The 13,090-nt window shown below is 32.4% G+C and overlaps 2 protein-coding genes across 5 annotated transcripts; one reads left to right on the top strand and one right to left on the bottom strand.

The window, feature by feature from the left end:
- Positions 1 to 2,282: 2,282 nt before the first annotated feature.
- Positions 2,283 to 3,490, top strand: LOC105436185. The gene has a single exon (XM_011661178.2). The coding sequence runs from the start codon at positions 2,727 to 2,729 to the stop codon at positions 3,222 to 3,224; it is 498 nt and encodes a 165-aa protein (XP_011659480.2). The 5' UTR covers positions 2,283 to 2,726; the 3' UTR covers positions 3,225 to 3,490.
- A 1,248-nt stretch (positions 3,491 to 4,738) lies between these two features.
- On the bottom strand, positions 4,739 to 12,371 carry LOC101219302 (major facilitator superfamily domain-containing protein 12). 4 transcript variants are annotated; one of them, XM_004135850.3, is made up of 14 exons: positions 11,789 to 12,366; positions 11,101 to 11,194; positions 10,720 to 10,907; positions 9,986 to 10,055; positions 8,969 to 9,165; positions 8,627 to 8,702; positions 8,451 to 8,534; positions 8,298 to 8,377; positions 7,832 to 7,958; positions 6,989 to 7,048; positions 6,842 to 6,892; positions 6,596 to 6,754; positions 5,713 to 5,845; positions 4,739 to 5,630 (listed from the first exon to the last, which is right to left on the bottom strand). In XM_004135850.3, exons 3-14 carry the CDS (start codon positions 10,875 to 10,877, stop codon positions 5,452 to 5,454), a joined length of 1,374 nt encoding a protein of 457 aa, XP_004135898.1. In that variant the 5' UTR covers positions 10,878 to 10,907; positions 11,101 to 11,194; positions 11,789 to 12,366; the 3' UTR covers positions 4,739 to 5,451. The 4 variants fall into 4 exon arrangements, with proteins under 4 accessions (XP_004135898.1, XP_011659478.1, XP_011659477.1 ...); XM_011661176.2 differs by having other exon boundaries at positions 5,416 to 5,630; positions 12,153 to 12,371; XM_011661175.2 differs by having other exon boundaries at positions 5,416 to 5,630; positions 11,990 to 12,124.
- Between the last annotated feature and the right edge of the window lie 719 nt (positions 12,372 to 13,090).

Genomic DNA, 13,090 nt, shown 5'->3' with positions numbered 1-13,090 from the left:
GATTACTTACTTTTCCATTTTGGATGATCAAACGAGGCTATAATTTATAAATATGTACATACGTTTTCGGTTATGTGTGATGACAGTGGTGTTGGTGATGTTTCGTTATTGATGATCCAAATTAACAAGCACTTAATTTTTATTTTGGGATGTGTGCTTCCATATGTTGTTTCCAATATCCTTTGGGTTTGGACATGCTTGTAGGTATTTTAAGTTTTGCATTGAGCAGCATCCTCAACAACATTCAACTCTTTTTTTTTTCATTCTTTTTTCTTTATATACATGTTATATCCTCAAATGAAATATAACCTACTTCTTAAACTATAGAGTTTATAACGTTTTGTTTATATCATCGTGATATGATATTTCAAAATTGACTCCTTGTATGCACACATGATGATATTTCAAAATTGACTTCTTGTTTTCTTTTCCTTCTTTTGTGATTTATTAATGTAATATGTTATCTTCTTCTTTTCCTTTTGAATTTTTCACGCTCGTTTATGTGACTGCTCAATAAAATTAATAGACAATCCAAGTAACTCAAAAGGGTAGAAAGAAAGGCCATGTTATTAGGAAGTTGGTATACATAAGTTGTTTGATAGCAATTAGGAAGTATACATAAATGATAAATCACACACTAACCTACTTTGTTTTTACACATCTCATTATTCAACATCATATATTACTTGTAGGCTACTCTCATCGGAATGTCTTGTCACTCACCAAACTACAAAACCATCCTTTTATACATATAATTATATACTATGAATACTTTTTGTGTATTTTGATTTTTACTTTTCTTGTTCACTTTAATTTTATTTTCATCCACAATTTACTACGTGGTATTTCTTTTCAAAATATATATTTGTTTGTGTGATCATTATGAGTTACACGAGTACGAGTGTTCTCTGTTATATACTTAAGTAGCTCACAACTTATATTTATAAGAGTATTTGACAATATTTTTTAGAAATAGCAATGAAGTGTATACCACTATTTTAAAAGAATTAAAATACAAAAAAAATCTATCATTGATAGACTTCTACTAATTATATGGCCTATCACTTATATACTATTATTAACACATGAGAGGTGTATGTAAATCTTGTATACTTTAAATATAATTGTTATAAGAATGTTTTTGTTTTTATTTTAAAATAGTTCAAAATGGATGAAGCCCAAATGAAAATGATCCACCCTCTAAAAGTTTTAAATTTGAAATGACTAGTCGGACCAAGCGAACTAAGTGTGATTGCTAGAGGTTTTACACACAAGTTGGGGTTGGGCTAAGGAAGTTTTTTGGACCAACGTAGAAATTTGGGTTGGCTACCCAAAAGACTTGAACATGGTTATCAAGGAAGGTTGGGGTTTGTCATTGCCTAAACATAGGAGAGAGGCAAAAGTAAGAATGGGTAAGGAAAACGAGAGTGATTGAGGAGCAAGAGAAAGGGTACACCCAATTCAGCGAAAGAGGAGGAAGAAGAAGAAATGTTTGAGACTTGAAGTGACGATGAAAGACGAAGAAGGAGAGCAAGGAGTAGGAGTGCATGATTTGTTGGTCCTTTAGGCAATGGGAAATGAAGCAGGTAGAATGTCAAAAAAAAAAAAAAAATTTTGCATTCAAAATGTAGGTTAGATTTCATTTTGGACCTTCCATTTTGATCTATCTATAAAGAAAACATTCCTAAACCCATTCCTACAACCTTTGAAATTATTTTTCTTCATACTTCTCAGATGAAAAGTCCACATTCTTACGTACTTCATAGAAAGAAAGTAAAGTAGAATATGTGCGAACTCCTACTCAAGTGATCTAATTCTTTTATTTTTAGAACCCTCTCTTCTTCTACACCATAGACTTATACACTTCATTCAATTGATCATTGTCTTTTACACCTTCCTTCACAAATTAATTGTTTTACAAATCGTAAACCTATGGATTAAACTAATATTGCAATCAAAACTTACACTTCTATAAACCTATTTTGATTTGGACTATCTTTTTTTCTTTCACATATCCATTAATAACGAAAGGTTTCCTGTGGTAATAATTTTGTTTATAGGTTTATGTTTTAAAATTTTGCGCTCATTAATTTTATCTTAAATTTTAAATTATTGTTTTTAGACTTGTTTTATAAGTATGGACAAAGACGTTCGGTTTCAATGACTTAGTCAATATTGATAGTGTGTCACCACAATTTATTTTAGCTTTATCAAGATCAAAGTTCTTTGTAGGCTACTGAAACACATCTTTGTATAATGGTTTAGTTAAGACGGACTCGTAAGTTTTTTGAAACGCAAAAATGACTCGTTTTGATAATAAAATATGAAAATTTATGCATAAAGGTAAGGAAGTAGAATTTGTAACTTTTAACTTTAAAACACAAAATTACCGAATAATGAGCAAAAGAGCCCAAGAAAACCAAATTGAAGAAGGAATTGAGCACATACCATGATTGGACCAAGCAAATTAATGGCAACAACATTACTCAATTCATTTGAACGAAAAGAGAAGTTTGGTAATACTTAAAAAACAACACCAACCCACAAGCCTTTTTCCTTTATGCAGCTGATTTGTGACCATTTTTCTCTCACCTGTAAAGGAAAAAAATCAATCTAAATTTAAAAAAAGACTTTCCACCTTTTTGAAATGCCTCTAAAGCTACCACCTTCATTGTTTGCTAAGCAATCTTCACAATTATTTTCCCTCGATCCCTTTCATAAGATATATGTATATATATATAAAAGAGCATGTAACACATGGCCAATGGCCTTTCCATTTTGTGAAGCAAATGGGGAGTGAGAGCATATCTCATAAACAACATTATGATATCTCCATGTCAAAGAGAACTAGAAAGCCAGCCAAAATCCAAGATGAGCTTCAGATTCTCCCAACAAACGATGACGATCTTATTATCATTGGTAAAGGAGATCAATCCGAGATCAACAACGACCATAAAAGCTTAAAACAACTCATCAGTGGCGAAGGGAAGGCAGAAATAAGGTCGGACGAGGGCAACCGAGAAAGGAACTCGCTTGGCCAACACTTTAGTAAAGAAGAGATCAACAATCTTCAAATTGTGAAGAAACAACATCAAGATGGATTACAAGGAGTGAAGCTGAAAAAAGTAGTTGGGAAATTTTTGAGAAATTTGATCAAAGGTGGTGGTGATCATCATCAACACCAGCTGATGAAGAAACCAATTAGAAAAAAGTCTTTTCTGTAATTCACGTTGAAAGGAAAAATATCCATTAAAAACTTCATCATTTTGCAGAGGTTGGTGAAAATGGAGTATTTGTTTTCTTTGTTGTTTAATTTCAATACTTCATAGAAAAAGAGGATTAAATTTCTCATAAGAGATTGTATATGAAAGGGTATATATGTGTGTGTGTATCTATGTTGTATAAATATTTAAAACTATGTTGTATTTCCGATCATTATTACATATAAATATCAATATGGTCTATAGAGATGGTCAATCATTAAAAAAAATTATAGATCTATCATTTGCACTATCATTCTCTTTTTAAGAATCAACTTTCGATATTTTTCCCTTATACATAATGATAATTAATTATATTTTCTTTAAAACCAATATCCAAAAGTGATTGTACATTAATTAAATAATGCTTTGATTGTGAAGACACAGTAGCCTCTTTTCTTTAAGTTGTTTGGTAGCATCGTAAATCCAAGTAAAATAGTTAATCACCTATACACAATTTAGCCCAACTCATTGACAATTGGGTTAAAACTTAAAAGGTGCTTCAAGCATAGAGTGAGAATTGGGTTAAAACTTAAATGGTGCTTCAACCTATAGCTTAAAATAAAAAATGTCCTAAATTGATTTTTTACACAAATATAAGCTCAAATATCAATTTATTCATTTTCTATATTATTAATAATATGTTCATTCACTTTGTTAATATATTAATATATTAAAAATAGAAAAAAATAAAAATATTTTAGATAAATATGGTAAGTGATTAATTATATTACAATAACATTATAATAAAAAATTTCTCATTCTATTAAAGAATGTCTCATTTTATTAAAAAATATCACACTTACTTTTTACTTTATCGTAAAAGAATTGTTTTTCATACTTTGTTTTTCATATATTCCACCCCATTTAATATAATTTCATGTATTCCACGTTATTATAGTAATAATACGAATTTTTTATAAATGAAAAGTTATTATATATTTTTATAAATGAAAAGTTACATGTTTCAAGAAAATAAATCAAGGACATACATTACGATTTAGAAAATTAAAAAAAAAAAAGTAAAAGTTTCCTTCTTAAACAGGCTGATTCGAATATTGATTTCATTTCCTTCACAGCTAAACATGGTTCTTCTGTTAAACTAGTTAGAAGACATCCTTGACTAATTTGAATGTTCAAAGACATCATCCACGAGTTGTATTCAAAATCATTCAACTAGTTAAACGAACAAAAAAGATTCAAATTTCTAAGCATCAACTCAAAAGTTTCACACAAGGTAGGGAAGAAACCTCTAATATTAATTTTTTTTTCCCAAAAAAAGAGAAAAAAGAGAGAAAATTGTGTATATTGTGCTTTAAAATGATACAGTCATAAGAGGGAACAAACCCCATTAGAGAAAGAGAGAGTAGTGATGCATTTATTTGCTGACAGAGTGACATGAAAAGGGTTATATTCCCATATCTTCCAAATAAAGCTGACAATGACTAATCAACCTGACTGAATTATAAGAGTAGATGTCAATCTGAAAGAGATCAGTGAGTTGGCTGAAAACAGCATCAACAAATCTTTGGAAGTGAATTTCAACTACTGAAACCTTTCTCCTTGTCTATTATAAGACAACCAAATTCCATTCTCAAAGACCCCACTTGTAGACTAGACTAGACTAGACAAGACACTGACTTTACCAAAGTTTTTCCCATCAGATCATCAAATCAATATTACGAATCCAAAAGTACATAGAAAAAGGAATAAAGCAAACTAAAAAATATACAGAGAAGATCGTAATCCCACATGAGTGTTCTAGTATACAAACCAACCAGAGATTGGCTTAAGAATAGTTTATGAAATTGTTGCCTTGAAATGAACATTCTACAACTAGAGGCAGCAAAAAATAAACGAGGCAGTCAATAACAAGAATCAGAGCTAATCTTAGAATCCCTTGGGGACGAGCAGATAATGATCCATCCATTTTCAGCGAGCAACTAAAACTAACTGGATGTGTAATTCTTTGAGCAGAAAATAGTTTGATACCTGTGCTATATATCAGTATAGAAATCGCTTTGACGATGAATTTCATCAAATTGTTTCGGCAACTTGATCTTCTGTCATGTACATAGTTATTTTGCAGATGGTTTTTTGTTGTTCTTCCGATGTGAAATCAATGTCGACAATAGTGAATTGTGATAGGTCTATATACAGATTTTCTGCTTGGGGGCTAACGTTCCTACCATTATTCCAGTAGAGATTCTGTTAAGTACTTGGCATAAGGGGCACCAAGGTTCATGCTGATTGTAACTGCTACTCCAAGAAATGCACAAACTGCGGGCACAAGTCCGAGACCATATCTTGTAACTGAAATATAGGTGGCATCGAGAGGAGTGTTTTCGGAAACATGTAATGCAGAAATACCTACAAATGGAAAGGAATATTAAGTAGAGTGGAACTGAACGTAAAAGTTTTGAGTTCAAAGCTTGTGCAAAGAAACACTCACTCTGAAATGACTCCAGAAAATATAGCGCAAGCCCACATGAGATTTTGTCGAGGAAGCTTAATGAACCACACACAAATGCACAACCATTCAGATCCGTACCAACTAGAACACTTTGCATACTCACTCCAGTCACCTGTCATGAAAAATTTAAAATAATTTATCATTAAAAGGTTGCAAAAATATTATTTGTGCACCATCTAATTTTTCCCCATAAAATCTTGAAACATTTTTTTGTCCACATCAACATTCAATTTACAATGACCCACTTAAAAGAACAGATTCTAACAAACGATCTTGATAGGAGACAAATTGATGATCATATTAACACAATAAAACTAGAAAAAATTACAAAGTGACCAAGAAAATTTTGAGAACTCTTACTCGTCCTTCCAACTTCAAACTCTTCAGAGTCCTTTCCCTTTCCCAAGGGTCTTATGACTAGTCTACCTCAAATTACTAATTGACTATGTTGCCATTATTCCGTCTCCAAAACAATACTTGCCCCATGGTGCAGTCAAGTAGTGACATGGGAGGACTGTTGCATTTCCAAATCAAATTCAAATTACATGCTTCATTCATCTCCAACGGTATTTCATAAACTTCCCACCAATCCTTCCTAAGCAACTATTAGAAGGGCAGGCCATAAAAAAACTCATAGACGTCCTTTTCTTTTACTGAGATTGTTGGAATAAAGGAACTACTCTACTTTTGACTAGTTAGAATTTTAATATATGTGTGTGTATGCATGAACAAGTCCTTTATAATCCATTCTAGATCCTCAATGAAATAAATTGTTCCCGGTATGAAAAATCCTCGCAAGGACCAAAGAGACTCCCGCAATAAATGATATGCATAAACACAAGGGTTCTTAACTTAGACATACCATCATCAAAGCATTTGCTATGCCGATAAACGTGGACATGACGTACATAAAAGTACTCAAGCTTGAAGGTAAAATGAGAATCACTGCACCACAAAACATCCAAATAATGCCTCCAGCAGAATAATAGATCTTCAGGCGTTGGCCGGTCCAAACAACCTCCTAAAATACGAACTTAAATGATCAAGATGATATAGAAGCTGGAACTAATCTTTATTCAATAATTTAGACTTAGTATCTAAAGGGGACCTGGAGAACCACAGATATGATGAAGCTGAAGACATAGATTATTGCAGGAACCTAACAATCAACAAAAAAACATGTGTCATAATTCGCATTGAAAGTACAAGACTTTATATTTAGAAGAAATTTGATGGCATGAAGGTAGTGGTGTACCAAAGCTGTGGCCGACTGTGCCATATGCAAATCGTTAATAACATAATATGCCAGAAATGCCTGATCAATGAAAAAGAAATATAGTTAAAATATGCAATTAGTAGTCAAATCCCAGAACAATGAACATAAAAATACATATTTCTAAACAAAAATCAAAATTGAAATGGCAGCTAAATGGCAGCTACTAAAAAGTAAATTTGAGTCAAGCTGAAATCACACTTTGAACACAGTGAATATAAAATTTCTGGGGCAAAATCACCAGACCTAGTAAAAACCTTTTAAACTGGAGGCCTTCGAGGAACAGTTGCTTCATATATCCAATATGATTCGATCCATTTACTTTTGGCACTTTTGGTTGAATATAATCGGACTGAATATTAATATAAACCTTCTATTTGAGTGCCATGTTGAATTTTTTCCACTAGTTTAACCTAGCCAACAATTCTTAAGTAAGTTTGAAATATGTTCTAGTTCTACTTTCCCTCCACCCCATTAAGATTTCAGCCATGTTAATGTGCATATACTTAATCTAACCTTAAACTCATCAAGTATGGGAAAAACACAATAATGTAGTAGGAAGGAAAACAAACGATGAAATTCAAATTGAATGTTGATTATTAAATTTATAAGCTTTTCATTCACCAAGCATTCTCTGAGTTTAGTAAACTCGATATCTCCCGAGATAGAAAATGGAAGCAATTGCAAATACCAACAGCAACCATAAAGATTCGACATAACCAAAGTGCATTATATATATTTGTGAACCAAGCCTAATTGTTTTTTTCCCTCTTTTGCTCATTTAAAAATATAAGGACTGAAAAGGAATAAATATAGTCTGCTCACCTGCGAAACATTGACTATCAGTCTCGTAAGTACATAAGCAAGAGCAACTTGATAGTATAATACTTTCTTGAACCAATATGACCATGAGATCCTTGAACCCCGATTTCCCTGTACAGCAACCTTCAAACTACATGTACACCAAGCATCAAAAGGTTATTTAGTCAACTAAAATTATTTTCAACATATAAATAAAGCTGGAAGTCTTAGTAAAGAAAGTGATTATTTCAACCAAATGTTCACCTAAAGTACAATGTCAACAACTAGTAAATAGTTAGATTACCACCGTTTTTTCTGACCAACAAAGTTACGTAATCAATTCATCTCATCATAAAAAAGTAAAACGAAAAATATAGGTCAACGGAAATAAAGGCAAGTTCCTTGCCACAAACAGCAATGTTAGATGGACATGGGCATGAACAGATTGTGGAGAAAAATATACAAAAATCAATTAAGCTCTTTAGCATACCTTGGCTCCTTTGTCCCCACTAGAAATATGACCACAAAGCAGCACCCAATGAAAATTGAAATATATGCTATCACTCGATACTGTATGAATGAAAGAACGTCAAAATTTTGAAAAAAGTTCTTAAAAGATAAAAACCTTGCAAAATTACAGTACCTGATATTCAATATCTGCATGTGATTTTGCCTTGATGATACTGAACACTAACAGAGCCACTGCATACAGACTAAGATTTGCAATCTACATAAGAAGAATTCAGTTCAACATCTAAAGTAAACTCAAACAATGAAATGCACAAGATACATCAAAATGATAAGAAGTTAGGGTCTTACCATATTAAAAGCATTGCGGCAGCTAGCCAATGCCACTCTACTAGTTGAATTTAATGTAATACAATTAACCATAGACCTGCGTACAACCAATGCCAGAACTGAGATTTATTTTCATTTTAAATCTTCTAGATTGAAAGAACCAAGACCTTTCGAAGTGAATTGTGACCAAGACCAAATCAAGATTGAGCTTCATATTTAAGAACAGCCGACTGTATTTCCAAAGGCAGAGGATGTAATAAACTCAAGAAAATAAAGGTGATCAACTATGATGTCTAGTGTTCTCCAACATTTTTCTTAGTAAAAGTATTATATTTGAAAATGTCCGATCAAGAAGGGTCATACATATGTGAAACCTGAGTGGCAGCCCAACCAACATTAAAGATTGCCGCAAAAAAGCTGTAGCCTACAGTTTGCAATGTTGACGAACTTCTGGAAAACAATATGCAGGGTAGGCAACCACCAAAAACAGAAGAAAATGAAACTGCGACCAACACAGATCCAGCACCATGCCATATTTTGAGATGTCCAAACCGATCTATCTATCATATAAATAAGGAAATTAAAATTATTAAAGCTTTGTGTAATAAAAGGACAAAACATTTTACTTGGTTTACATAGAAATAAATGAATGATTCAGAGTAGTAAAAAAGCAGAAATATATCAATAGAAAAACGATGATCATCCTCAATATATTCAAAACTTGAATATTTGAAATAGAAGAGCCTAGAAGCCAAATGAAAGACATGCTGTAGAGGGAACCAATAAAAAATAAAGGGTAAATTATACTTTTGAGCCATGAGGTTTAGGTTTAATGTCTATTTGATAAATAATGTTCTAAAAGCAATATTTTAGTCCTTGAAGATCAAAAAATAGTTCTAAATGGTCCCTAGGATTAGTTGACCGTTAGTTAATAACAAAGAAAAATGACACAGCAGTTAATTGGTGATGGACCTTTGCTAATGTACCATTATGAAGTGAGATGGCAAAGAACTTTCTTACATGATGTGGAATTTCCAATAGGTCAACTGCCCTAGGGACCTTCAGAATTAATTTTAAACCGCAGGGGCTGAATTATTTTGTTTGATCAAATAGACACTAAACATAAACTTAGGACCATGTAATTTACCCCAAAATGTAATTTTTAAGGGAAGACAAGAAGTAACAGTCATCCAGAACAACTAAAAATCCATATGGTAGCTGCAACAATCTACCATCTCAATCCTCCACGATCAGCACATTAGAAAAAAAAATGGAACGTCAAAAATGGAAAACACGTAAGAAATGGAACATAGCTGTCTCCCAAGTTTTGAATGATGCACCAACCAAGAGTACACATATAATATGTTATGAGTGATGTACCAGTTCACCAGCAAAAATTGTCGTTACTCCATCCGCTACTTGACCCGAAAGCATAACTGTAGCAGCATTCCTAAAAATTTTATGATATGATAAATTCACAATAAGCAAGAGAAATCCTCAACGTGGTGGAATTATAAAAATTCAATTTAACTCCAAAATTAAAAAGGAGTAAAATTGAATCTAAAGTGCTGATGCTAATTTCTAGAAATTCTCAATCCTGAAAGTGGGTCAGCAGCCAAAGCAAGGCTGATGGGTGTGGTCGTCTTTCCAGTCAAATCTACCAACATCGCGAAAATTCAATCATTGCATTCCTATGTCAAGAAAATGTACACAGATGGTTGTATTGTGCAAGTGACCTTAAAATCTAGAATTTATTATATTAACATAAGCTTGTCATTCCATTCGTGCATAGTTCCACTATATTAAATCCTGCACAAGGTCCAAAACAACGAATATTTTCCATGAACATGGGAGAAAAATGTCGTACAGTATAGTGAACTTAATTTTAATTTCAACTCCATGTATATATTAAGAACCTAATCAAAAGTACCCAAAACTTCTATTCTAAATGTTTGAAAAGAGAATGCTTGTCCGCCGATGAGAGAGATAGAAAAACAATAGAGAATTTAAACATACTTTGTTTCCAATAGTATACGTGGAATACAAAGGTAGAAAGTAGAATACAGCAGTTTCAGTGAGCAAATAAAATCAAGTTCTTGTTACGAGATAAATACCCTGGAGATAATCCAATATCCGTCAAGAAAAGTAGCAGATAAGTAAACCAGCAGGCAGCAGTAATGTCATTGAGCATATGCCCCAAGCCAAAACAGAATATCGACCATCTTCCAATGGGTTGAGTATACGACAGAGAGCTTTCATCATCATTACTCATTATGGTAATGACACTAACAAACTTGGTTTCCTGAAAAGAAAGAATCAAAAGCTTTGGTAAACTAGACTTAAGCTCCCAATTCTCAATTAACTAGCTGAAAGAGCATTTCTAAGAATTTGAAACCAAAGTTGTTCGTACTACATCTTTAAATTGATCGTCGAATTGACTTGTTAAGAGCTTTACTGGTAACTCAAAATTTAAGTGGAATTCAACATCATCAAACCTGGTATTGTCCACAGGAGCCGTCCCCTAAGTGTCTTCTTTTCTTTTACTTCCTTTTCTTTTTCATATGTCCCCCTTCCTTCAGCCTACGACACCTGATACAAAAGAAATAAACAGTCACAAATTACACCTTGAAATAATAAACAGAATGTAATCACAACAAGAGTTTCGATTAAACACCAAAAAAAAGGGGGGAAGATCAACTGTGATTTATTTACGACAAAACGAATTTCCTTACGATAACCCAGAAGATCATTTTTCTGCTGTCCCACAAATATAACCATTAAACAATACAGCAATCTTAGCTCCTAAAAATCAAACCCGATCCCATCGATCCGAAAGGGAAAGACAGACCGAAGAAATAAAGGAGAGTTCCTAAATTAACGACGGAACCAGCAAACGAAGTCATATTTAAATTACTAGCAATCAAGTGACATTTAAACAAACAATTTCAGTATTTACAATACCAATACCAATCAATTTCGTGAATTGAACGAGCAGAAAAAGAGAGCGAAACCCAATCAAAATAAGCCTATACCAAAACTTTACCATTATAGTAGTTTCCACCCCGTTCCCACCAAACGCCACAAAGAAATTTCTAACTACAGAAATGGAAATTAAACGCACAGACAGAAGCCAGAATAAGCTTTTTCAAAATGGACGAAAATTCAATCATAAACGAAGCATACAGAAGAAGCAAGGTATAAATGCAGCCCTAGCTCCTAGCTGAAGCCTCCATTTGTGTATTATAGTTGAAGGAAAAGCACATTCATCCCAAGTCAAGGTTCAGTTTGAAAAGAGAGATAAGTGGATATAAAAAATCTAGTGTAAACAAGTATCAGCCTCGAATTTTTCATCAAACATCGCCTAGTTTGATTCTCTTTCTTCACCTTCTCTATTTTATGACCTGTTACATTCATTGTTATGCGTGCACCGCCACAGAATGACGATAAGCCATACTCTGATTCTAATCTATCGAGAACGTGGCCATTGAAATACTAAAATATCTAATGGAAAGACTTGATCAAAGCCACAAAAAGAAACGGATGATACCGTCATTAGGTTGTTGCCGCCGCCGCCAATGCCAAGACGTGTGGAAGTGCTCTGATGATGTGGTGTTAAATTGATTCATTACAAAAGCTTCAATTATGGGTTTGAAACCGTTGAATTTAGGGCATTGCTTCGAAATTTGGAGTGTGGATCGTGGGACCTTCATAATTATGATCTTCATTTTGGCACTCGATTTTGCGGTGAGTAATTGTATTCAAAGATTCTGAAAAGTTTGGGATTAATCTGTTTGATTGTATTCAGTATTCGGCACGAGATGGCTACGTCTTTGGAATTAGAACCCTAAACTCTTATTTTATTCTAATTCCCACGAATTATTCTTTCAACTATATAACTAACCTTTCACTAAACAATTTGAGAAGTCTTCTTTTGTTTTTTTTCAAAAATACAAAAATTTGACGAGACTTTTGTTTGATCATCCTCTCCTCATATTTTAATACATCGACTTGACGATTTTAGTAATAATAATAATCTAAGTATATAGTAGTAAAGTATATAGTAGTATTTTTAAAAAATTATAAATATAGTAAAATTTATTCGCGATAGATTTCTACCATTTGTAAATTTTATTATATTATAATTTTTAAAAGATTGTTGTATAATTAATTATTTTAAATATAACTATTATATTTGTAACTATTCCTAATATATATCATTTTCATATGAAAATTTGTTTTTTTAGGTTAAATAATTTCAATGTTTCATTAATTTTGAAAATAGAAAAATTGCATTGTGTAATAAAGAATTTAGAAAAAAGATAGTGAATAGCACTTCTTTTTTACATATTGCAATTATAACAATATATCATACAGCTATCCATTTTTAAATTTGTTACTTTTTTTTTTTTTTTTTGCTATTTTTGTAAACATCTCTTAAAAATATCTCTAATTTTATTATAAGTTTTAAAAACACGATAACAAACT

This window comes from Cucumis sativus, chromosome 7 (genome assembly GCF_000004075.3).
Source record: "Cucumis sativus cultivar 9930 chromosome 7, Cucumber_9930_V3, whole genome shotgun sequence".
In the NCBI taxonomy this organism is placed as follows: Eukaryota; Viridiplantae; Streptophyta; class Magnoliopsida; order Cucurbitales; family Cucurbitaceae; genus Cucumis; species Cucumis sativus.
Note: the sequence above shows the minus strand (reverse complement) of the source record. Positions and strands in the feature narration are given on the sequence as shown.

Excerpts from the sequence above, each read along its gene's own strand:
- LOC105436185 (XM_011661178.2), top strand. The coding sequence starts at position 2,727 with ATGTATATATATATAAAAGAGCATGTAACACATGGCCAATGGCCTTTC.
- LOC101219302 (XM_011661176.2), bottom strand. The coding sequence starts at position 10,877 with ATGAGTAATGATGATGAAAGCTCTCTGTCGTATACTCAACCCATTGGA. Across the intron at positions 8,535-8,626 it reads GCCGCAATGCTTTTAATATG|ATTGCAAATCTTAGTCTGTA; the intron begins GTAAGACCCTAA and ends CTTCTTATGTAG. Across the intron at positions 6,755-6,841 it reads TCATATCTGTGGTTCTCCAG|GAGGTTGTTTGGACCGGCCA; the intron begins GTCCCCTTTAGA and ends TTCGTATTTTAG.